General features: G+C 45.4%; 1 protein-coding gene across 2 annotated transcripts in view; it reads right to left on the reverse strand.

Moving 5' to 3' along the window:
• N4bp1 (NEDD4 binding protein 1) overlaps positions 1–13,926 on the reverse strand; it is a 46,433-nt gene extending 32,507 nt beyond the window's left edge. Inside the window, exon 1 of one of the 2 annotated variants that reach the window (XM_075976798.1) lies at positions 13,470–13,926. In XM_075976798.1, the coding sequence (XP_075832913.1) occupies positions 13,470–13,667 (198 nt within the window). In that variant the 5' untranslated portion in view covers positions 13,668–13,926. Of the gene's footprint in view, positions 1–13,142; positions 13,266–13,469 lie in introns of those variants that run through there. The other variant, XM_075976799.1, reaches the window with a different exon arrangement.
• Between the last annotated feature and the right edge of the window lie 10,073 nt (positions 13,927–23,999).

A 23,999-nucleotide genomic window follows, 5' to 3' on the forward strand; every position in this document is an offset into this window, starting at 1 on the left:
ATCCCCTTTACTCTTAGTGGAAAATGCACAAATGATATCAGAGACTACAGGCCAGTGTGCGTGAAGTCCTGCATGACTGTGTCTCAGCTACACAACAGCCTGAAGCAGGAGCACTAGATTCAGGACCAGCATGAACAATTTAGCAAACCCATCTCACAAAAGAGATAGGAACACCAGATATGATGGCTTTTAAATATAAGCACAGTTGAGGTTGGAGTACAGCCATGAATTCAACACTAGCCTGGGCTACAGAATGAAATCTTGCCTCAAAAAAGTAATATAATAGATAAATGTTAAAAAAGAAAATAAAACAAAAAATTCTTCCTCCCCAGTTTTAAAGTTATGCCCTAATATGTCACCTTTCCCCAGGGACCAGACTCTTATTTAAGAGAGAGAGAGAGAGAGAGAGAGAGAGAGAGACAGAGAGAGACAGAGACAGAGAGAGACAGAGAGAGAGACAGAGAGACAGAGAGAGCGAGGTGTGTGGTAGCACATATCTTCAATTCCAACACTCAGGAGGCAGAAGTAGACATATCTCTGTGATGTGAGACCAGCCAGGTCTACACAGTGAGTTTCAAGGACATCCATGGCCAGATAGAGAGACTGTCTAAAAACAAGTGTGTGTCTGTGTGCGTGAGAGCACGCACGCACACACACACACACACACACACACACACACACACACACACACTTCTCTATAAGTTCACAGTGAGTATGTAGGTGCCTATGGAGAAAAGGGCTGATGATCTGATGATCCCCCCAGCCCCCGACAAGGAATCAAGATTGGAGTTATAGGAAGCTATGAGCCACCTAACCTGGATGCTGGGAACCAAACTTAGGTCCACTGCAAGAAAAGCAAGTGCTCTTAACCTCAAGTCCACATCAGGTCCTCTTCATTCCTCCTATCACGGTGTCTACACACATGCCTTGGGTTCCCAGTTTTATGCGATAGTTCCCTTTAGCCTTACTACCAGGTGTGAATGTATAGGGTAACCCAATCTTGGTCCTTCTTCCACCTCCACAGTCTATGAAAACAGTAGCTTGTGACCCCATTTTACAGCCAACCACTTAAAAGCTGGGTTCTGTCTATTCAATGGTATCACTTGAATGCAGACAGGAACAACTACACCAAAGTGTTCCAGCTTGGGTTAAGAACATGACACTTTCCAGCAAGCTGTCCTCTGGTAAGTAAGCACGTCTCTTTTCACAGGTGTGCATACATGCTATCGATGGATATGGTCTGACACAGGTGCAGTTTCATTCACCTTCCCAGCAAACAATAAATGAGCAAATCACTAGTCACATGCTGGGCTTTAGTCAGACTCTGACTCCGGGGTATGCCTGGCGCACAGACGTCATTTTCAGGTAAACCAGGTACACTCCAGCAAAGTGGAAGTCACACTGTTTTAATCCATAAATATGCCGCTTCCTGACCTAGACTGAGGAATACAACTAGTCTTGTTGCCCCACCCTCATCAGCGAAAGATCTATCTGCCTCTGGTCTCCCAGGACCTGAGTGCTGTTCCTCATCTAGGAAAGCTGGGTTGTCCAGGAGGTACTACTGAGTGCCTCTCCCTCTCCTGACTATGTCTCAAATCTTTTGCTATCACTTTCTATGACTCTCAGAGGAGGGTAGTTCTCAAATTGTCTCCAGGTAGCTTTCTGTCAATTACACTCTTAGCCTCTCCAAGCTTCATTGGAATCAACTATAAATCAAACTTCTTTCTACGCATCAATTTTGTTACGCCCTCAATACAATAACTTGTCTACCCCGTTACAATATAAGAGGTGTTTCTGAAAGCACTCTAGAAAGCTTCCTACTGGGCAAGACCATTGTGAGCTATTTTGTGCACTGTGTGAAGGTGTATTGCTGATTGTTGTAATAAAAGGTGAATGGCCAACAGCTGGAAAGGCCCCATGGGGGGTTTCCTGGGGAGAGAAGGGAAGAAGAGGTGGAATCTAGGTGGAGAGGTGCAAGATGGCAAGACATAAGTTAATAGACACGGGTTCATTTACGTTACAAGAGCTAGTTAGGAACAAGCCTAAGCTATAGGCTGTGCTTTCATAATTTGTAATAAGTGTCATTATTTGTGAGCTGGTGGCCCAAAGAAAAGTTTAATTCCATATAACTAATGTTCACATTCCAAGGGGTTGTTCAAGACCTCTGGTTTCAATTAGCATGTACACTTATTTGCGCTATGTCCTTTAACCTTTCCTTCCTCTACTCTTGTCCAAAACCATCATGTGAGGAAGCAGAGTGTGTATATTAATCTCTGCTTTATATACACAGGAGCGTCTTGTTAAATTGTAATGTTTATCACAAGTGCAGTAGTCTGCACATTTCTAGGGAATGAGAACTGCTTTTAGCCATCAAATTCAGTGACTGTCAAACAGGCATAATTCTCTGGGGCATCTACAACATCAAGGGATATACCTGACTGTTACAGCTTGAGGAGACATTTCTGGCATCTCTGGCACCTAGAGGATGGAAGACAGATGCTGCTAATCATCCTACAGACATAGTACCTCCTCCTCACACACCCAAACTTTATGCCCCACGGCATCACTGCTGAGAAACCCTAAATAAATCACTTCATGTCTAACCAATACATATAGATGGTTTGGGATATGGACCAACATCTTGTAACAATGATGTGGCTAAACATTAAGAAAGAGTGGCCAAAATGACAGAAAGTTATGTGTGTGTGTCCCATTCCAACAGTAGAAAACTGAGTATAGTGATGCATTCCTGTAATCCCAACACCTGGGAGTGGAGCTCAAAGCCATCCTGGACAATATGATGCGTGAGTGCAATATCTACCTCAAAATACAAAGTTTACATAGCAAAATATTAAATAAATACTTCTAAGTGAGACAAAAATATGGCTTTTCTATTTCTTTGGCCTATCCCCAAATTATTTAATTTTCTAGAAACTATATCTTTTGTCTGACATACCACTTGTTACTAATCTTGCTACTAATTATAGTCTAGACTGGGAAGCCAGAGTTTTAGAAGCAAATACACACACACACACACACACACACACACACACACACACACACACACACACACACTTTACCTAGTATTCATGCATCTTAGTACTGTATCAAAAAATGACAATACATGCATGTAACCTCAGCACTCAGAAAGTGGAGGCAGGAGGATCAAGGTCAGGGGCTGAAGAGATGGCTCAGCAGTTAAAGAGCACTTACTTGCAAAAGACCTAAAAGATCCGTAACTCCAGTTATAAGAAATCCAGTATCCTCTTCTGTCCTCCAAAGACACCATGCATGCGCGCGCGCACACACACACACACACACACACACACACACACACACAGACAAAATGTTCATACTATATACATAAAAAATCCTTAGCTACATAGAATTACAGGTCAGCCTTGGATACATGGCACATTGTTTAGAAAATTAATCAATTAATTGAAATGTGTAACTTTGCCAATCAAGATGATAACTCTATAAGTTGGTAGAAGAGATAGCCCCACTGAGTACAATTTCTTTGCTCTGTAAGATGTTATTAGGTACCCAATTTATTTTCCCACTCAGCAACTTCATTCCAGCATTCTTTTTGTTGTTGTTTTGTTTGAGACAGGGTCTCATTATGTAGACCTGGAATACACTATGTACACCAGGTTTGACCTTGAACAAGAGTTCTGCTTCCTGAGTGCTGATATTCAAGCAGTGATTCTTAACTTTCCTTAACACTGCAACCCTTTAATACAGTTCCTCATGTTGTGGTGACTCCCAACCATAAAATTATTTTCGGTGCTACTTCATAACTGCAATTTTGCTACCATTATGAATTTTAATATAAGTATCTGTGTTTTCTGATGATCTTAGGTGACCCTGTGAAAGGGTCATTCGATCCCCAAATTCAGAGCCACTGGATTAAATGCCTGGTTCCAGTATTTTTTCTTCATCCACGTCCTCAAAGTTCTCTGAACTACATTTACGGTCCCGCTGGCTAGTTCTGGGTCATGAGCTCACTGCCTGTCTGAAAGTCCACTTGTAACTTCAAAAGGTGTTTTACCCTTTGGGAGTTTGTAGGATCCATTAAGACGCCTGAGTGCACTCACGTGTTAGAGAAACTAGCCACTGTGACCCCAAAAGGCATCTGGTTACCTGTTTAAACACAAGCTTGTCTCATTTTTGCTCCCAGAATGAGTCCTCAGCAGCAGGAAGTCTTCCCTTCTCTGCTTCTTTCTTTGTTTCTTGTCACTCCTGGCCCTTTCCTTGAGATGGCTCTGATCTCAAAGGACCCTCCTGCAGCTTCCTGAGTGCTGGTGATTACAGGTGTACTGCACTGTCCCCAGCTCCGCTGGTCCCCTTGCCAGGGCCAAGGACCAGTCTGCCAGTCTCAAATGCACTCTATGTGCATGGGTGTGTTCTCAGCACCTCTAGCAGCAATCTGACCTTCAAGGTACGATCATGTGGTTGTCTGTCCAGCAGATATTAGGATCTACTTTCAGATGAGATTGAGAGACTCTGGTTTGTGGCTGGGACAGCTCAGTGTCATAGCTCTTGCTCATATGAATTAGGCCCTGTGTTCCAAACCCAGCATCACACAAAGAAGAAAAGAGCCAAGTATGGTGGTGCATGCTGGAAATCTCAGCACTAAGGATGAAGGTAGGATGGTTAGAAGTTCAAGGGTCCTGAAGGTATAGCCTTGGCTACATGGAGTTCTAGGTTAGCTTGGGCTATAGGAGACACTCCCCCCTTTTCTTTTTCTTCTTCTTCTTCTTCTTTTTTTTTTCTTTCTCTCTCTTGATTTTTCAAGACAGGGTTTCTTTGTGTAGCCCTAGTTGTTCTGGAGCTTGCTCTGTAGACCAGGTTAGTCTTGAACTCACAGAGATCTGCTAGCCTCTACCATCTAAGGGGTGGGATTAAAGAAGTGTACCACCACTGCCCAGCAAGGAAGGAAGGAAGGTAAAAACAAAAACATGCAAGAAGGCCTATGTATCTAGATGAATGATTTTGACATGTCATCTATATTAAGGCAGAGAAAGTCACTGCTCTATAGGACCTGAACCAGTCAGCCTTCAATATGCAGCCTTACTCCCTCAGTACTTATACTGGACACTCTCAGAGACACCTTTCCTATCCAGCTGGTCCCCTGATGAGTTAAAACAGTTGACAGGAAGGAGGGTACCTGTTAAAAAGCATGTAATAAGGGGTTGGAGAGATGGCTCAGAGGTTAAGAGCACTGGCTGTTCTTCCAGAGGTCCTGAGTTCAATTCCCAGCAACCACATAATGGCTCACAACCATCTGTAATGAGATCTGGTGCCCTCTTCTGGCCTGCAGATGTACATGCAGACAGAACACCATACATAATAAATAAATAAATAAATAAATCCAAAAAAAAAAAAAAAGAATGTAATAAGACATGGCAGCCAAGCTATCAATATCCATTTTCTGTTTCCTTGATTACAAAATTCAGATTCTGGTCAGGGCAGCAATATACCTGGGTCATAAATGAAAATTTTCTAGTTTGATACTAGCAGTGATCACATGACATAGTTCTAGCCAATAGAGGCAGCAAAGAATATGTTAAGGTACCTCTATATATTTTTTTTCTTAAGCCAAAGCCGTGATAGCTGGGGCAGTGAGTCACTCTGCGATGATGGGACCAACTCATAGCCACTACTGAGACTTGCTTATCCTCACTTTCCTTCCCCTCTTTGTCCTCTCAGGATTAAACACAGGGTCTTCTTGTACATGCTAGGCAAGCCCTCTACAAACTCCTTTACAATTTTTTTTGGTTGAGGACAAGGTCTTAGTAAGTTACCCAAGCTGATCTCCAAGTCACTACACAGCCCAAGGAGACCTCAAATTTGCCACACCCCTGCCTCAGCCTCCTTAATAAATGTTATTACAGGTGTGTATCACAAATGCTTGGCCATCTTTAGACTTCTCAAGTGGAAAAAAATTACTAAGTCCTTATCTGTATAAGCATCTATTACTGCAAGAATTTTATTAATAGAGATACATCAATATGCATTAATCTACCTATAGCAACAAGAGCAATTTTATTCTCTTAATTAAAAAAAAAACACCAGAAATGCTGGGTGTAGTGGTATATTTCTTTAATCCCAGCCTAAGGTGGCAGAGGCAGGTAGAGCTTTGTGAGTTCCAGGCCAGTCAGGGATACATGGTGAGACTTTATATTAAAAACAAACAAAAACAAAAACCAGGGTTAAGAGTCTTTAATGTCCCATGAGGTGTGTGTGTTGGGGGTGAATAGCACAGACAGATCTCGGCCAGCCTGGTCTACATAGTGACACTCTGTCTCATGAATAACTATAACAACAGGGCTAGAGAGATGCCCTAGTGGTAAAGGTACTTGCAGTACAAGCATGACCTAAATTAATCCCCAGAATTCAGGTAAAGGAGAGAATCCATTTCACAAAGTTATACTCTGACTTCCATATGCACCATGTGGCATGTGTACACACACACACACACACACACACACACACACACACACACACACACACAGACACCATACCCACCCTCACAATTTTATAATTTTTATAGGAGTTTAACAAGAACAACAAAGCAGTTCCTTAATTACTATAGAGATTTCCCCCATAACTTCATCTGAATTTTAAGAAAGCTAACTTTATGCAATAATATTAACTTAGCAAAATGCTAGCAAAAAACAAGATAGTGAACCTTGATTTACCTACATGGTGGCTTACAATTACCAGTAACACCAGTTCCAGGGAATCTGATGACCTCTGACATCTCTCAGTGCCAGGCATGCCATGGCACACTGGCATACACAAATGGCAAAATACTCATACACATAACATCTTTGAAAGATAAATACATCTTTAAAAAAAAAGCCTACAATAGAGTCTGCAAAATGCCTCGGCATTTTACTTACCAGCCACCAAGCCTGATGACCCAAGTTCAATCCCAGGACCTATATGGTAGAGGGAGAGAACCAGCTTTGACAAGTTGACCCTGACCCCCACGCAGGCTACGGCATAAAGAGCTCTGACAAAACTAGTAAGTAAATGCAATTTTAAAGCAAATCCTACAACACTGGCTGGGAAGAGAACTGGGAAGGGGAAGCTACAATGACAGTAATAAGTAGCTCCCGTTTCAACATTCTGGAATAACCCCAAAGTGTTACCCATAAAAGACACTGAGCCAACCACTGTTTCTTAAGATGATTTTCACAACTATATGGCATGTGTGTGTGTAGTATGGTTCTAGGAAATGCAAAAAAGCTATCACATTTCTTTCTGGTAACATCAACACAAAAGGTCCACACAATACTACCCAACTGTACATTTCTAAATTACTTCCTCCATGAACAAGTCTACTGTTCACTCATGAACCAGGTATCATTCTCTAAGCAAACAAGGACCTGGTACAAGGAGACCAGCTGGCATGACAGTCTAGCCTGGTCCTCCTCTTTTCCCTTCTGCTTTCATTCAGCCTTTCTACCTCCTTGTGCTCACTCAAACACGGGGACTCTTCAGACACAACTCCTGGGCCCTGCTCTGCCTTGCTCAACTGTACTTAGGTCCTTTTAACTGTGATACCTGGATGAACTCACTCCTCCACCAGGGAAACATCACCTGCCAGTTCCAAGGTCCAGTGATACTCTAAGTTCATTGTTCCTGACTCCATCTGGTCCCTACTTCTGTCCCATAAAAGTAAGTCCCTTCTGGTTTCTTCGGAAAGCAGCCTCAAAGCAGCCTTAAGTGCGCTCTCTCTCCTCTCCTCTCCTCTCCTCTCCTCTCCTCTCCTCTCCTCTCCTCTCCTCTCCTCTCCTCTCCTCTCCTTTCTTCTTCTTCTTCTTCTTCTTCTTCTTCTTCTTCTTCTTCTTCTTCTTCTTCTTCTTCTTCTTCTTCTCCTCCTCCTCCTCCTCCTCCTCCTTCTTCTCTCTCTCTCTCTCTCTCTCTCTCTCTCTCTCTCTCTCTCACACACACACACACACACACACACACACACACACACACACCAGGAAGAACCACCTGATGTTTCTCTGAGACAGTGCTCTAGGCCACCAGGCCTTCTGCTGCTCTCTTCTCCAAGGGGAGGAGTGTGTTAATTTACTACTAACCCTGTAGTGTTAGACTTTCTAAAGCAGAGGTTAGAAGGGCAGTTCAAAAGCTCCACCTGAATCACTGACATATTTTCTTCAATATGTGGGGTTGGATTTTATTACAATACATATCTTGTATGCTGGGCGGTGGTGGCACACGCCTTTAATCCCAGCACTTGGGAGGCAGAGGCAGGCGGATCTCTGTGAGCTCGAGACCAGCCTGGTCTACAAGAGCTAGTTCCAGGAGAGGCTCCAAAACCACAGAGAAACCCTGTCTCGAAAAACCAAAAATAAATAAATAAATAAATAAATAAATAAATAAATACATATCTTGTAACCTGAAGTTGTCGTCCCTCCTGGGAGGTGGCTATGCTGAAGATTTGAGCCTGGTTTTAGAAAGTTGACATTGTAGAGCTAAGGCTATCTTTAGTCCCTCCAGTGGCCATTCACTGTCCACCTGCATCCCTTTAATTACTGATAAAGCTTTTGGGATGTATTAACTTAGCAGGACACTAGCTTCCATCACTCCCAAAGGCTAAGACCACTATCAAACAAACAACACTTGAGAACTACAGATTTCCCTGCCTTAAGTTCCCAACAACATACCTGAAAACTTCCTTGACAATTGCCCCCCCCCCTTTTGTTTGTTTGTTTGGTTGGTTTAGACAGTGACCAGACAGCCCAGACTGGCTATGAATCTGTGGTGATCCTCCTTGCCTCTGCCTCAGAGTGCTGGGATTTCAATGTGTGCTACCAGAGTCAGATGATTTATGACTGTCTTTTGTTCTGACGATGAAAGTTTATGTAACTGTTTCCATGTTAAGACGTGTTCTTCAGCCTAGTGGTGGTGGTACACCCCTTTAATCCCAGTACTTGGGAGGCAGATACAGACAAATCACTAAGTTCAAGGCCAGCCCAGTCCAGAATGGCTAGGGCTACACAGAGAAACCCTGTCTCGAAAAACAAACAAACAACAACAAAAAAGACAAGTTGTTCAGGGCAACCAGAATGTGTGTCCCTAGGCCATTGTCACTCATATTTGGCTCAGGGTAAACAGTCTCTTATTTCCACTGGCAGCTGTGTTTTGTGTGGAGGACTTTAAGAAGAGAATCAATGTGGCCAGATGTCGTTATCCCAGGGGAGAGGCTGAGGCAGGAAAACTGAGGGCTCCAAGCTATTTTGGGCTACATAATCTTAAGACCAAAAGAAAAAAAAAAGAATACAATAACACAAAGTTTGTGTTGATACTTCTACATGGAATTAAAAATATAAGTTTGTTCCTCCTTACTGCAGCCAATGAGTAAGTCCTCTCCAGGTTTTCTATCTTCTCACACTATCTTCTTCAGGGTCACTATTACTGGGATGAACCACCACGACCAAAAGCAGAGTGGGGAGAACAGGGCTTATTTGGCTTACATAGAATGGACCACAGTGCACCGGGGGAAGCCAGGGCAGGAACTCAAACAAGGTGGGAAAATGGAGGCAGGAGCTGATGCAGTCATAGAGTAGTGCTACTTACTGACTTGTTTCCCAAGGCTTGCTCAGTCTGCTTTCTTATAGAACCTAGGACCACAAGCCCAGAGAGGACCCAAACCCACAATGGTCTGAGCCCTCTCCCATCAATAACTAATTAAGAAAATGCTCTACAAGCTTGCCTACAGCCTGATCTTATGGACGCATTTTCTCAAATAAGATTCCCTCCTCTCCGATGACTCTAGCTTGTGTCAAGTTGACATAAAACTAGCCAGAACAAACCTTACCTCTTAAGTCCCCAGAGTAATGCCAAATTAGTATGGAAGTTGCTGGACTTGATTCACCACATCTGTCCCTGCATCACCACAGAGCATCTAGTCCAGAGGAAAACGCTGTGGCATTTTGTAGCTACATCATTCGCAGTCAAGACTTTCCACACCTGTCAGCAGGCCCCAGACATTCTTGCTACATTGGAAAATTTCCTCCTTGCTCTCTTTACTTAAGGAACTGAGTAAAACTGCACCTTTCAAATACCTGTGACTTTGCCCATGTTCCCCTCCTTCACCTAAGTGGAGCCTCAGTGATCATAGAAGTCTTTCCTTTCTCTTGTTACTGCAATACTTTGAACACACGGCAAGTGTATGTGAATCACCCTGTCCTCTATCCACATATCTCTCCTACTGGGCTACAGGATCCTTGAGGGTAAGGGACAACCACACATTGACTCCCTCACGGGTGAGCTTTTCCCCAAATGCTACCACCAGCTAGTCATTGTGGTACATGCCCATACTCCCAGTGTTGAGGAACAGAGGCAGGAGGATCTCCAGTTAGAAGTCAGCCAGAGCTACACAACAAGACTTTGTCTTTAAGAAATGAGTAAATAAAAATTAAAAAAATTGACTACCCAGGCAGCCTCAACACCAAGATGTCAAAGAATATGAACTACTCCTTCCAGCTACCAAGGTTTAAATACCCTAAATCCCTACTTCCACTCAGGTCCCAAGTCCCTTACCATCCCACCCAAGTCCAGCTCAATCGTAAAACAGTATTCTTTTCACTATTGGTTCTCCTCTGGCCTTCAAATTATCATTCAGGAATTTCAGGCAAACTCTTTCCCTGCCAAAACCCTCACTAACTCCCTCCTGAATATTCGGGGTCTTGAGCTGAGCAAACATGTGCCCAGCATAGCTCACAAAGGACCTTGACATGTCGTCTTGAAGTGCCACCTCATATGTGGTTTTCTGGCTTTTCAAAGTCCACTAGGGTAGCCGGTGCCTGTCTTGAGCCTCCAGGCATTATCACTCCAAAGAGTCTCTCCCACTTGCCTCCCTGACTGCTGGAGGCCTAATTCACAGGCCATTCTCACAGTTATATTGTAACAAACCCAATCTGGAGCAGGTGGCCTACCAGGCCTCCCATTTTCTTCCCTGGCCCCAGGGATTGAAGCAACAAAGCACTCTACCACTAAGCTAAGCCCCTTGACCCCTTATTTTATGGAGGTAACAGGAGCTTTTTAAAACTCTTCTTGGGCTGGGGGTGTAGCTCCATGGAAAAGTGCTTATCTAGATAGTGGATACAAGGCCCTGAGTCTGAGCCCCAGCAGTATCAAAAATAAACACTTTTGTCTGTGAGACTGGGATTCTCTGTGAAGCTCAGGCTGGCCGCAAACCGCCACCCTCACACCTCAGCCTCCAGAGTTCAGGGACTACAGTATGTTTCACCACAGCACCCTGGCTGAACATTTCTTTGCTGTGTTTCCCCCTCAACGCCATTTCTCTGTGTAACAAGTTAATGGTTTCCTCCCCTCTCCCCCTGCCAAAAAAGTTACAAAGTAAAACAAACTGCCCTTGAGTGTGCGAGTCAACTCTTCCTATGAATTTCAAGGGAGCGGAAGAAGGGTTCTCGTAAGAGGTTAGGTTACGGTATGAGTAACACATGTTGAAAAGATAACAGGGCAGGTGATATTACCATTACCAAAATATCGTGTACCACACCTTTCCCGCTGGCTGTGCTAAACTGTGTGGCACCAGCAGACACACTAGAGAACTGGGGTAGGAAGGGTTTGGCAGGATAGGCAAGGTGGAAGGGAAGCACCTCTGGGGTGGTCTCAAAAAGAGCAGAAACAGGATCAGACCAACACACAGCAAAGAGAGAAGAGACTAGCCTGTTGTGGAAGTCTAAGAGAGCGCCACTACCACATACGGTAGAAAACAAGTTGGCACAGGATTAGTAAGTGCCCTGTGGTGGTACATGCCTGTAATCTCAGCTCAGAGGCAAGGCTAGGACAGCTAACTCAAGCCCAGCCAGTCACCAGAGCAAGATTGTCTTACAAACAGTGTTCTTAGTGACAGGAAGCCTTACCAGGTTCCAGCCCGCAACAAGGGCTTTCTGAAGAACAACAGTTTAATATAAAGTGAACTAGGAGGCAGGGAGCATTGCCACCAAAGCAATGAAGCTAGAAGGGACACCGGGAACAAAAGTCCTAACCGAAGTAAAGGCCAGGGGAAGGAGAAGAATAGGTGCATGGTGGAATATTTAGAACTGACAGGCCTCAGGCACGTTTTTAGGCCTGAAGAGCAAAAAGAGTGGGTGCTGAGGACGAAGGAGGGAAACAGCAATTTGTTCAGAAATCAGATGGCCCATTTAAGGAACTACATGGGAAAACAAACTTGACCCCACATCAATGGCTCCAGTCCACACTGTGCCTTATAGACTACTCACGTTACATCTACGCATCTTTTTTAAAAAAAAAAATTAAATCTAACTACATCAGGAGCTACAATCACTCAAGGGTGATGTGAAATTTATGATGTCGGATGTAAAAAGGGCGTCCCCAGAGCCAAGTTGTTTGACAAGCATCATCCACTTGGGTTCTAAAAAACAAATACCTTACCCATAAATTCTGGGGCCTACGGATGGGAACGTCTGGAGGAGAAAGTGGGCACCTGAAGGTGTCCAGGAAATAAAGTTCAAGATACCAGGCTTTGAAATGCTGGTGACTTCACACCGGGAGGTGCAGCAAGGGGCTTTCTCCTAAGTTCCCAGATCTGACCCTCCAAATACTACGGGAGAGGAAGCACCAATTTATCCCTCAACTTCCTACTCCTCCCCTGCAGCTTAGGATGCTATACACTACAGCTTCGGTTATCTGGCCTTCTCCCACACAGGTCTTGTAGGATCTCTTGCATAGAAACATAACTAAGATGCCCTTTCCCCAGGCAACCTGTCGACTACCTATTTCACTGGCTCAAGGAGATTTTGTAGGCATCTAAGGCTTCCCGGGCACATTCTACTACTGTTTTCTGACGAGAGGGAGGGGCTGATGGCGGTGTTGAGCTGGTATAAGGTCTGAAACACTGCTTAGACACAAGGTGAGTCACCGCTTAGTTTCAGTTTCTCCAGCTGTTCGTCTAATAGAAGGAAAGAGTCCTAGCACACCGTCCTCGCTGGATTTTTAAACACTGAGTTATTCCTTTCAGATGTGCTACAAGCATCATACAGTCGTAGACCATCAACAATACAGGAATAATGCTGTTCTGAACGCAGCTACTAAACATCCTACTTCCGAAGGGTCTGGTCATCACTTACGGTTATGCTTTCCCCCTCCTGATTTCCAAAAGGGCCTAAGATCTCCAAAGGGTTCAGAAATCATGCCGTGGCGGCCTGGACGATGCAAAGCAACCAGGAGCGTCGAGCCTTGCGCACATCCAAGGGACTGGAGGAGCGGCGCGACCGCGCAGCGCGCGTGCCCCGGGCCCGATGGCTGGGCGTTCTGCGCACCTCGCCCACTCTGCTTTCGCGAGGGAATAGGAAGAGACGCTTTCGCGGCGCCCCTCACAAACGGGGAAACTGAGGCTTCCGGGATAAAACCCTTAAGCCCCGTGCGCGCGGCCCGGCGAGCCAGGCCGGACTCACCTTGGCGCTGTGCACAGCCTCCTGCGCGCCGCGGAGCTGCAGCCAGATGCGCGCGGGCAGCGGCTCCTCCGCCCCGAGGGCTCCGAGCACCGCCAGGCCCACGCCGAACAGAGCCTCGATGCGGCCGCGGCTCCGCTCCAGCAGCGCCGCCTTCTCGGCGGGCGCCGTGAACTCGTCCAGCACCACCCGGGCAGCCATGGCGGGCGCGGCCTCCCGTGGCGCCGGGGGCCGGCGGCGGCGACGCCCCCTCAGCGTGCCGCCGCTGCACCGAGCCGCTCGGGAGGCGTGGGCCGCGCCGGCCGCCTCGCCCGTCCGCAGGCCCCGCTACACCATCCCGACACGGCCGCCGCAGCTTAGCAACTGCGGGCAGTGACTCCCTGCTGCCCCGCCGCCAGAGCCGCCAGAGCCGCTGCCGCCGCCGCCGCCGCCGCCACCGTCGCCACAGCCGCCACGCATGCGCTCAGCCCGTCGCCGTCATTGAAGTTCGCCGCCCCGTCGCCGGGGGTGGGTTGGTAGGCTGAGGGCGACGGAAGTCGACGACACACGCGGTCGCCATGTTGGTTAAGGGCAAGCGTCAGCAGGCAAGGCCTGGGTGGCCATATTTGATGAGGGCCTGTTGCTTTTGGTCTTCTAGCAGACGGAAGTTTTGGGTTTTACATTGTAGGCAAATGATTCCTTTTTTCCTGTCTTTTTGTTCCCTTTACTTCCTTCCCTTATTTACTTCTTTCAGGAAAAAAAAATGGTAACAGGAAAAGAAAATGAAACCACTAGCGGAGAATTGAAAGGCTAAATAAATTGCTAACATAGTGTCAAGTACCTGTAATCCCAGTGAAACAGGAAATGAGGTTGGCAAGTCTGCTGAGGGCAAGCCTGAGGTGTACCAGACCAGCTTGGGCTACCAAGAGAAAACTTGTTTCAAAAACTAAACGAGAGATGGCTCAGTGATTAAGAGTGCTTGTTGGGTACTCAGACAGAGGTTGGATAACAGCATCTGCATATCAAGCCAGGCACAGAAACAGACCTATAACCTCAACTCTAAGGGAGACATGAGGGCTTGCTTGTTTAGCTGAGACAGGGCCAAAGGGGAGCCGCTGGTTCAGGCAGACACTCTAAAGGAGGAGATGAGGAGCGGTAGAGGAGCCGGCCGAGGCCCCTTCTGGCTTCTGCCTGGAGAGACATGTCTACCATCACACACTTGTGCCCGTACGCTCACACACAAATACATACATAAAATCATTCTAAAATAAGTATGTAGGTGGAGTTTTCCATCTAGACCGTGGGTCAGCTCTTAAAACATTCAGAAGGTGCCTTGGCAAAGACATCTTCAGTGTACAAAAAGATTATATAACACATCTCCTTTTTTGCTTAATTAAAAAAAAGAAGATTCTGACTTTAACATAGTAAAACTATATATAACATTACAGTTATAATATTTGTGTTTGGCAAAATTAGAGAAAATACTTTAATATCTATCTTTGTGAATCTAAAGTTTTATACATAATTGACATTTTATCATCATTAAGGAAAACTGTAAGTTTAATTATTTAATCTTTAATTCCATCAAAGACACCAGAAGGGTGAAATGTTACCTACTGATAGGGATATCTGGCTGCCTGGACAGTCAGATGTTCTGTAATGTTGGGCATCCAACTTTGGCCTACAGGCCTAGTATAGCTGATAGACAATTTGAGAAGCAGGGAATTTTGATGGACTGTCCTACCTTGTCTTTGGAAAGTTTGGCACTTTTTTTTTTGCTTCCTGCTGGTCTAGTTTGGACAGTATACTATCAGCAGTTGAGGCAAGGACAGGTTTTTTTTTTTTTTGCCAAAATAGTTAGCTTTTTCCGTAAAGAAAGTAAACTCCATATGGAGTTTCTTTGATGCCCATCATCTTCTTTTGAAGCAAATTGGTACTGACAAGAGCAGACATGTCTTACTATCATGAAAAGCCTTAGGTTATTAAACATTAAATGCCATATTCTATAGGTCTAATATATAATCTCTGTAAGACCTTGAAAACATACCTAACATGACTATAAATTAGATTACTATAGTTGACTAACTACTAATCTGTATTTTTATACATTATATTTTAAATGAGCTGCATAAGCACCAAATCCTAAACGAGCAGAAACATACATATAGTATAGCAAAAATCACTTTAAATTTGTATCAGTAAACCAAAATCCATACCAATGTAAAGTATTTTGTGATTAATAGTTGTTTCTAGATTAAAGTTGATTCAAAAGTTTACCCTTTTTTTTAACCAATCCTATATCATATCCTCCTCTTTTCCTTTATAAAGAGAACTTTGAATTCAACTCTTCTGTTTAACTTGTTGTTTTGTTTTTTTTACAATGAATGATAATAACTTGTAATCAAACCCCATTAAATGATGACAAACATCCATAATCCATCTTTGGGGAATATAGGCATCATTTTCTCTAGACTGCTTCCTGTTGTCTGGGGGTGCTGGCATCTTTGAGTGAACCTTAAGAAAATTCAGGATAGTGGTTACGTCTTGGCTAGAGTATTCTGTGAGGCTGGATCATCTCTGACAGCAGCCTTGAAGCTGTTCTGGATGCAGAACTCACAAACTGTAACAGAGGCATTCCAAGGTGATGGATCACCTGGGCCATCTATTTTCATTGGTGGTTGGTGCCCTTATTCTGAAAATACACAAGCTTTTAAAGGTAACATACATTACAAGTATGGAATATGTGGTGTACACAAGTCAGTTAAAGATTAATACTTTTGTTTTATAATTGAGCAGGTCAAAGCTGGGCATGGTGTCACAAGCCTGCAATCCTGGCAGCACTCAGGAAGTTGAGCCTTAGAGTATCAAGACTATCAAGACTACAAGGCCAGCTTTGGCAAGAGCCAGACCCAACCGCAGAAAGGTTTGGAGCTCTCTTCCTACACTCTGTCACTTGCTACCTCCACTATTCTTTCCCACTCTCTCACTTCCCTAGCCCTGGCCTTGTTCAATCTGCTTTCTTTTCTCTCTACTCTAGGCTCTTCGGATCTCTCTCTCTCTCTCTCTCTCTCTCTCTCTCTCTCTCTCTCTCTCTCCAACCCAAAACAACAACAACAACAACAAAATACAATGTCCCCCCAGATGAAGTGTTCAGGTGGGTGGTTTCTTTACTGTACTCCCTCACATACAAGAAAGATGAAAGGCAATTTCAGCAAGGTTCTTTGTGTTACACGAGAGGCACAGATAACAGGGATTGGTAGGCTCACTCGTGATCGTACTGTGGGACTAGGTCTGGTTTTCCATCTGTAAAGTGAAGCTGTCACTCACTTGATTCTAACTCCTTTTCCCAGAACATATGCTTTCCTGAGTCCTCAAAAACAAACAGTGAAAAATAAAGCGTTGGTTTCTGTCCTGAGCTAAGTATCGTGCATACAGTAAATAGGACTAATGGAAATATTGCTTAGTTTCTCTGTATTCAAACTCTTCACTGGTATAATGTGGTAAACAGTGGTCCTGTTGTGAGAGGTTAATACCAACACAAAATACCCATTAAATACTAGCTATTGTGTAAGAGTCTCATTCATTATCAAAACTAACCAGAAAAATCACTCTACCAAGAACAGTCATGTACCCCCACCCATGTAATGGAGGGGGTAATCAATCCTGCCTCAGATTTCCGAGCTGCAGGTTGTACCCTGATTGTGCTCCAGTCAGTTCCCTAAAGTTTCAGCTTTGCAAGCACGCTCCCTGGTCCCTTACCCTCAAAGACTGATTTCCTGGAAGCTGCCCAGAGCCTCCAGCTTCCTCTTTTTATCCCTATGTAGACCAGGCTGGTCTGAGTGCTGAGATTAAAGGCACATACCACCATGCCTGGCTCAGCTTCCATTTTTGACTAATGAAAACACACTTGGTGGACAGGCAGGAGGGATGCAAACTAGCTATTACTGCTCAATCAAGAAACTTGTTTTGTTTTTGTTGTTGTTCGATTTTTGAGAAAGGGGTTTCTCTGTGTAACAGTCCTGGCTGCGCAGGAATTGGAGAACTTTTAACGCCTCTGTTTTTATGGCAACCCCGCTTAGGTTTATTTCAGCTACATTGAAGTTGGGCCTGTACCATCTGTGTGCCTCCTCCCAGCAGGAGAAAGAAAAGGATCTCAACATATTCAAGTTAGAAATGACAATGACAGGGGGTTGTTGGTGAGAGGAATTACCCCAGATAAAATCTATCAGGGGTCCAGGCTGCTGGGGTTTTCCATGTTTCAGAAACTTGGGCAGGTGTTCTCCTGGTGCCTTACCAGAAGATGACTCAGTACAGAGAAGAGAAACACTGGGCTCACAGTCCAGTGGCTTCCTCTTCCCTCTGGGCTTTTCCTCTGGTGTCCACACAGCCTGCTGTCTTGCTCCATCAAGGCAGTTATCTGGGATTGACTGTGGCAGACCAGGTGGCAAGTGTGACCTTGCTGGTATATGGCACCCAGAACACAGTGTTATCAACACAACCTGTTACTTCCTTGGTTGGACTGAGTGGAATTGCTATTGTTCATCAATTGGGCAGGGCTTTCCCCAATACTGTTCCTGTGTGTTTCCAGTAATTTCCCTGCCAATGACTCTGTAAGTGCTTAAATGTAAGGGGTGGAGAGAGAGACTGTCTTTCAAAGCTCAAAACAGCACCCTACTGGACTCTAAAGCAGCAAAAGTAGTTCAGCTGAGCATGCCGGTACACACCTGTAACCCCAGTCTTTGTGAGGCTTGAGGTCAAAGTTCAAAGTCACGTTGTTCAGAGTTACAGAGCTGGTACATCACGGAATATATACAACTTTTGGGTGGTTTTCTCCTAATTAGAAATCCTTTGCAGTTTTTATTGGTTCAGTATTCCCCTTAGAGGATCCCTCTTGCTTTTCTGAGTGTAAAGAAAAAGTGGGGGAGGGAGGGAGAGAGGGGAGGGTCACACTAAAGCAACTCCCTTGCTTTATTGCTTCATGCAGCCTCCAAACCACAACTTCCTCAGTTGACTCGCCTTGCCTGACTGACTGGCCTTGATGGTTGGGATGAGATCTTTCAGGAGTCTGCATTCCACACTCCACTGCGTTTTTCTTCTATCCTCTATCACAGCCACATGTGATGGTACTGAAGAAAATCACATCTTGAGCTTCTCTGTCAAGAGGGCAAGTATTTTCCCTGTGCCCTCAGACAGGTAGCATCAGGAGGAACATAGATGTCTCGGTTTCTTCTGCTTCCAGAACAGGGGGAAGAAAGGTCAGTGCAGTGTCAGACATGGTAGCCCTAGAAGAGAGTAAGGATACCATTAGTAGCAGCCTGTAGTGGTTTAGCGTGCCAATGACTGGTTAGAGGGTTTTCACTTCAGTCCTACCTTCCAGTATCACTTTTATCAAGAATAAATGTGAAATCTTAAAAGACATAACTGTTTTGAGCCTGAAGAGCTGGCTCAGAGGTTAATAGCTTTTGTTCTTGCAAATGACACAGTTTGACTCCTAGCATCTACAAGGCAGCCCACATGTTTGAATCATGATTCCAGTTCCAGGGGATCGATTGATGTCTTCCTTGGGCACTAGCCACACATAAATACATTCAGGCAAAACACCCATGCACGTGAAAACATCTAGATTAAAGCTATATTTTAAATCATGTGTCTATGTGTGGTGTGAGTGCAGATGCCCTTGAAGGCCAGAGATGGCAGATCTCCTGGAACTGGAATTATAGGCAGTTAGGAACTTTCAGACATGAGTGTTGGAAACCAAACTCAGATCCTAAGCAGTACACACTCCTAACTATTGAGCCATCTCTCCAGGCCCAAAGGTAACATCTTGTAGCCCTGGCAATCCCAGAACTTGCTCTGTAGACCAGGCTGGCCTCGAACTCACAGAGATCTACTTGCCTCTGCCTCCTGAGCACTGGGATTAAAGGTGTGTGCCACATTGCCCAGTCAAAGATAATATCTTTCTTATTTATTTATTTTACATACCAATCCCAGTTCCCGCTCCCCTTATCTTCCTCCTATCCCACCCCCCATCTGCTCCTCAGAGAGGGTAAGGCCTCCCCTGGGAAGTCACCTAAGTCTGTCTCATCATCTTGTTGGGACACCCCATGCCTATGCTGAGCAAGGTATCTTTCCATAGAGAATGGGCTCCACACAATCAGTTCAGGCACTAGGGTTAGATCCTGGTCCTACTGCCACATACAGCCCAAACCCCATGAACATCACCTGTCTTTACGGGACCTAGTTCAGTCCTATGCAGGTTCCACAGTTGTTGTTAGTTGGGGGTCAGCGAGCTCCTAATAGTTTGGGTCCGCTCATTCTGTGGGTTTCCCCATAACGATCTTGACCCCTTTCAAAGATAATATCTCTACCAAACTATCAAGCCCTGCTGCTGGTGGTAGCAGTGTGGGTAAGTAAACCTGGGGACTCAGCCCACGGTCTCACCCTTACTAGGTAAGTATTTCACACGGTCTCTCATCTCTGCCTATTGGCTTTTGTTTCTCAGCTTCTAACTCGGAAGGGTCAGAATGAATGTTCACTGACCCACAGAACTTTCAACAGTGGATCCTTTAGAGGTGCAGATAGGGAGATCTAGAGCGTTCTTCAGAGTGGATAATTAGGACAGTAGGAATAGGCATTTGCCCAGTGTTTGGTCAGTGTGTTTTCCAGGACTCTCGGTTGCCCGTGTAATCATAGGAACACAGTTGTGCTTCGCCTACGCGCTGTGTTGACCATCCTGCTTGGTGCTCAGACAATTGTAGCCCAAGCTATAGCATAGGGTATGCTGAAGTCTTTAGATCAGTGATTCTCAACATGTGGGTCACGATCCCTTTGGGTGTTGAGTGGCCCTTTCACAGGGGTCACCTCAGACCACCAGAAAACACAGATAGGATTCACAACAGGAGCAAAACTACCATCATTGTCTCAGTTAGGATTTTCATATTGCTGTGCAGGGACACCACCATGGCAACTGTTAAAAAGGAAGCATTTGCTTAGGGTGGCTGCTTACAGTTTCAGAGGTTCAGTCAGTTATGATCGTGAAGGGAGCATGGTGGTGTGTGGACAGATGTGGTGCTGGAGCTGAGTGCTACATCATGCAGGCAACAGGAAGTCGACTGATTGTCACACTGAAGGAAGCTTGAGAGAAAGAGACCTCAAAGCCTGCCCCCATAGTGACACACTTTCTCCAGTAAGGTCACACTTCCCAATAGTGCCACTCCCTTTGGGGGCCATTTTCTTTCAAACCACCTCAGTTATAAAGTAGCAACAAAATAATTGTGTGATTGGGGGTCACCGCAGCATGAGAAACTGTATTAAAGGGGTTACAGCATTAGGAAGGCTGAGAACCACTGGTGTAGACCAAGGTCTCATTCCCCTCCCATCTTAGAGAAGCACTTGTCTGCCTTAAGTTAAACTGCAAATGAAAGACTCAGTTGTCATGTTTCTTGTCCCCCAAAAAAACTCATCAGCTGGGGAAGATAAACTCTCTGGAAAGGTGAAAGGTGCCGGATTTTGTCACAGACTGTTACCTGTTCTGCACAAGGACTGCTCTGTGGCAAATTTTATTACCCAGGAAACTGTCTGCTGTAGGAGACAATGTGGCTCCAGGGATATACCTCACCTGCAGAACTGTTTACCTGGCTTGCACCTGCCTCTTACCATTAACTGAGGAACTTGACTCGGGGCTCAGTCCCTTTCTGGTCAGCATCTATAATGGTTTGATAGACACTTTCATTTCAGAGAAGCCTTGGCCTCAAAACCCTTTAAAGGACTGCAGCTCAGGGGTAGAGCTCTTGCCTAACATACTTCAGACCTTGGGTTAAATCCCAGCACCACCGCAAAGTGAAAAATAAATTGGGGTTTGTCTAACATTCTGGTCAGCCAAGTCCCCTTGCCACAGGTTCTCGCAGCCCCACTGTGCTCCTGTGCCTGAAATTGTAAGGCTCTGAGTCAAGCCTGGGCAGCCTCAGCAAGCGAGGCTCAGCCCTGGATTCACTAGACCAGAGAAACAAGTAAGAGAGCCAGAAGTGGAGAAGAGTTACTAAAAATGGCCCTCCTTGGAAAGGAACGAAGGAGCACAGTGGCTTCCCGGCCCCCAACACACACACACACACACACACACACACACACACACACACACACCTTCCAAGTCCTTCTTTGGGGTTTCAGTGGGGTTTTTGTTTGTCCATTTTGTTTGTCAATTTTGATTGATTGGTTGTTTGCTTGCTTGCTTGATCTGTATGTTATAAGCCTGTGGAGACTGGGGGAAGCCGTAAGTGAATGTGTATTGCTGACATCAGCACAGCCATGTCAAGGACCCCACTCCTATGGGGGGCATAGGAGTGGCAAAAAATTCCCCAGGGTGAGGCTCAGAGCCGTGGTGGCAAAACCTTCCTCTGGTCTGAGTGAGAATGTTGACAGTGTGTGTAGGAACTGGCAACCACAGCTTCCTCCTCTGGGATGACTGCAGCCTGAGACTGTCTCTTATAGAGACCTCCTACGGAGACTGGCTAAGCCTCCCTGCTTGTTCAGCTGGGTACCACCAACCCGCCTCCCTGTTCAGCCGGTACCACCAACCCGCCTCCCTGTTCAGCCGGTACCACCATCCCGCCTCCCTGTTCAGCTGGATACCACCATCCCGCCTCCCTGTTCAGCCAGGTACCACCCAACCACCTCCTTGACAGGTGTATAAAATAAACACGTTGAGTTTTTGGGTGGCTGCTGTTGTTGAGACTCTGTCAGAGTCACATGATCCCAACTTTTCAATACATGTGTCTGCGTGTCTGTCCTTTCTTCCTCATTTCCTTACTGCCCCATTTGGGTACGCCCACCCAAGCCTCCCCTCTTCCCCACTGCTGGGGTTACAGTTGGCCCACCCACGCCTCTTGCCAGCACAGAAAATCCTCATAACCACTGCCATCTCTCCAGCCCCATTCCTCAGAATTTAGGTTTTAAAAAGAAAGCAAGGGGCTGGAAAGACTACTCAGTGATTAAGAACTCTATTCTTCAGAGGACCTGGGTTTTACTGCCAGAAGCCACATGGCAGCTCCCAACTATAACTCCAGTTTCAGAGGATCTGACCCTTGCCCGCGGCTTCCCAGTGTACTAGGCGCACAAGGTGCACAGACGTGCATGCAAGCGAAACCCCCACACGAGAAAATAGAATAAAATTTTTTTTAAACAGCAAGCATAAATAAACAGTCCTAGTTAAGGTGTGGTCCCACGCATTAGTACTGTCTCAGCTCTAGGCTCTCCTGTAAGGTTTGACAATTTCCTGGGGAAATTCCAGTGTCTCGGTGTCCATTGTCTCAGGGGTCTGATAGACAACGAGGGCAGGCACAAGTGTCTCTGTGTTAAAACACCAAAGACGCATTTTCCTTAGCTCAAGAAAAATCTTGATGTGTTTGCTTCTCTCTCTCGTCTCATTTTCTCTTTTCCTTTTTACCGCTATGTGTTGAGAGGAGGAGCTAGGAGGCAGTTAGGAGGACCTGGGAAAGGGCCTTGATAGATGCCAATTAGGCTGACAGACTTTGGGAAGAGCCCTTGAGATCAGCAGTCCTGCAGCCAGGCACGCCAGGGAGCACCCCTCTTCAGTGAGCAGCCCTGCCCCGGGGTATGCGACAGCAGGCCTGAAGCTCCAGCCAGACACTAGTTCTTCCAGGAGAACAGCTTGAAAGAGACCTCTCTATTTTCACTGTGAAATGGTTCTATCCATTGCCCAGTTTCAGTCCATGCCCTAAGGGATTTTAGAGTTCTCTTCAAAGGGGAGAAGGAACGTTGCAAAAGCATTGGAGGTCCATTAAAGATACTCCCCTCAGACCGAGAGTAGAGTCTGGCTGTCCTGGGTGGAGTCCTATGATGTAGAACATTGTTTCATGATGTGTTACATTTGTTCATGCTGTGGAACAGTTGTTTTAATGATGCAAAGATGAGTTGCATTCTTTTTATGTTACATTTGTCTAACTGTGAAGCTGTGTTACTGTGCCTGTCTAAAACACTTGATTGGTCTAATAAAGAACTAAATGGCCAATAGCGAGGCAGGAGAAAGGATGGGCGGGGCTGGCAGGCAGAAAGTATAAATAGAAGGAGCAAAAGAGGGGTTGGGGGGGAAGAGGGTTCAAGGAACGAGAAAAGAAGGGGCCAGCCACCCAGCTACACAACCAGCAATGGAGTAAGAAAGAAAAAAAGTTATACAGAAAGAGAAAGGTAAAAGCCCAGAGGCAAAAGATAGATAGATAATTAAGAAAAACTGGCTAGAAACAAGGCAAGCTAAGGCCGGGCATTTGTAAGTAATAATTAGCTTTTGTGTGTGTGATTTATTTGGGAACTGGGTGCCCCCCCCCAAAAAAGCCAAAAGAGTAAAGTAGAAAAAAAAACAACTATTAATATTACAAACAACCCAAAACACGAGAGTCCAGCTGGGCAGGGCAATTGCCTGGCTAAGAGATCACCCTTTAGGAAGAAATTCACCAATGCCATGCTGAAGAGGACAGAGTAATTACGTCTTTAGGCGATAGAGGTCCCTTTAATGAGATAATCTACTTTCCCCCCAGAAGC

This window comes from Microtus pennsylvanicus, chromosome 6, assembly GCF_037038515.1.
Source record: "Microtus pennsylvanicus isolate mMicPen1 chromosome 6, mMicPen1.hap1, whole genome shotgun sequence".
NCBI lineage: Eukaryota > Metazoa > Chordata > Mammalia > Rodentia > Cricetidae > Microtus > Microtus pennsylvanicus.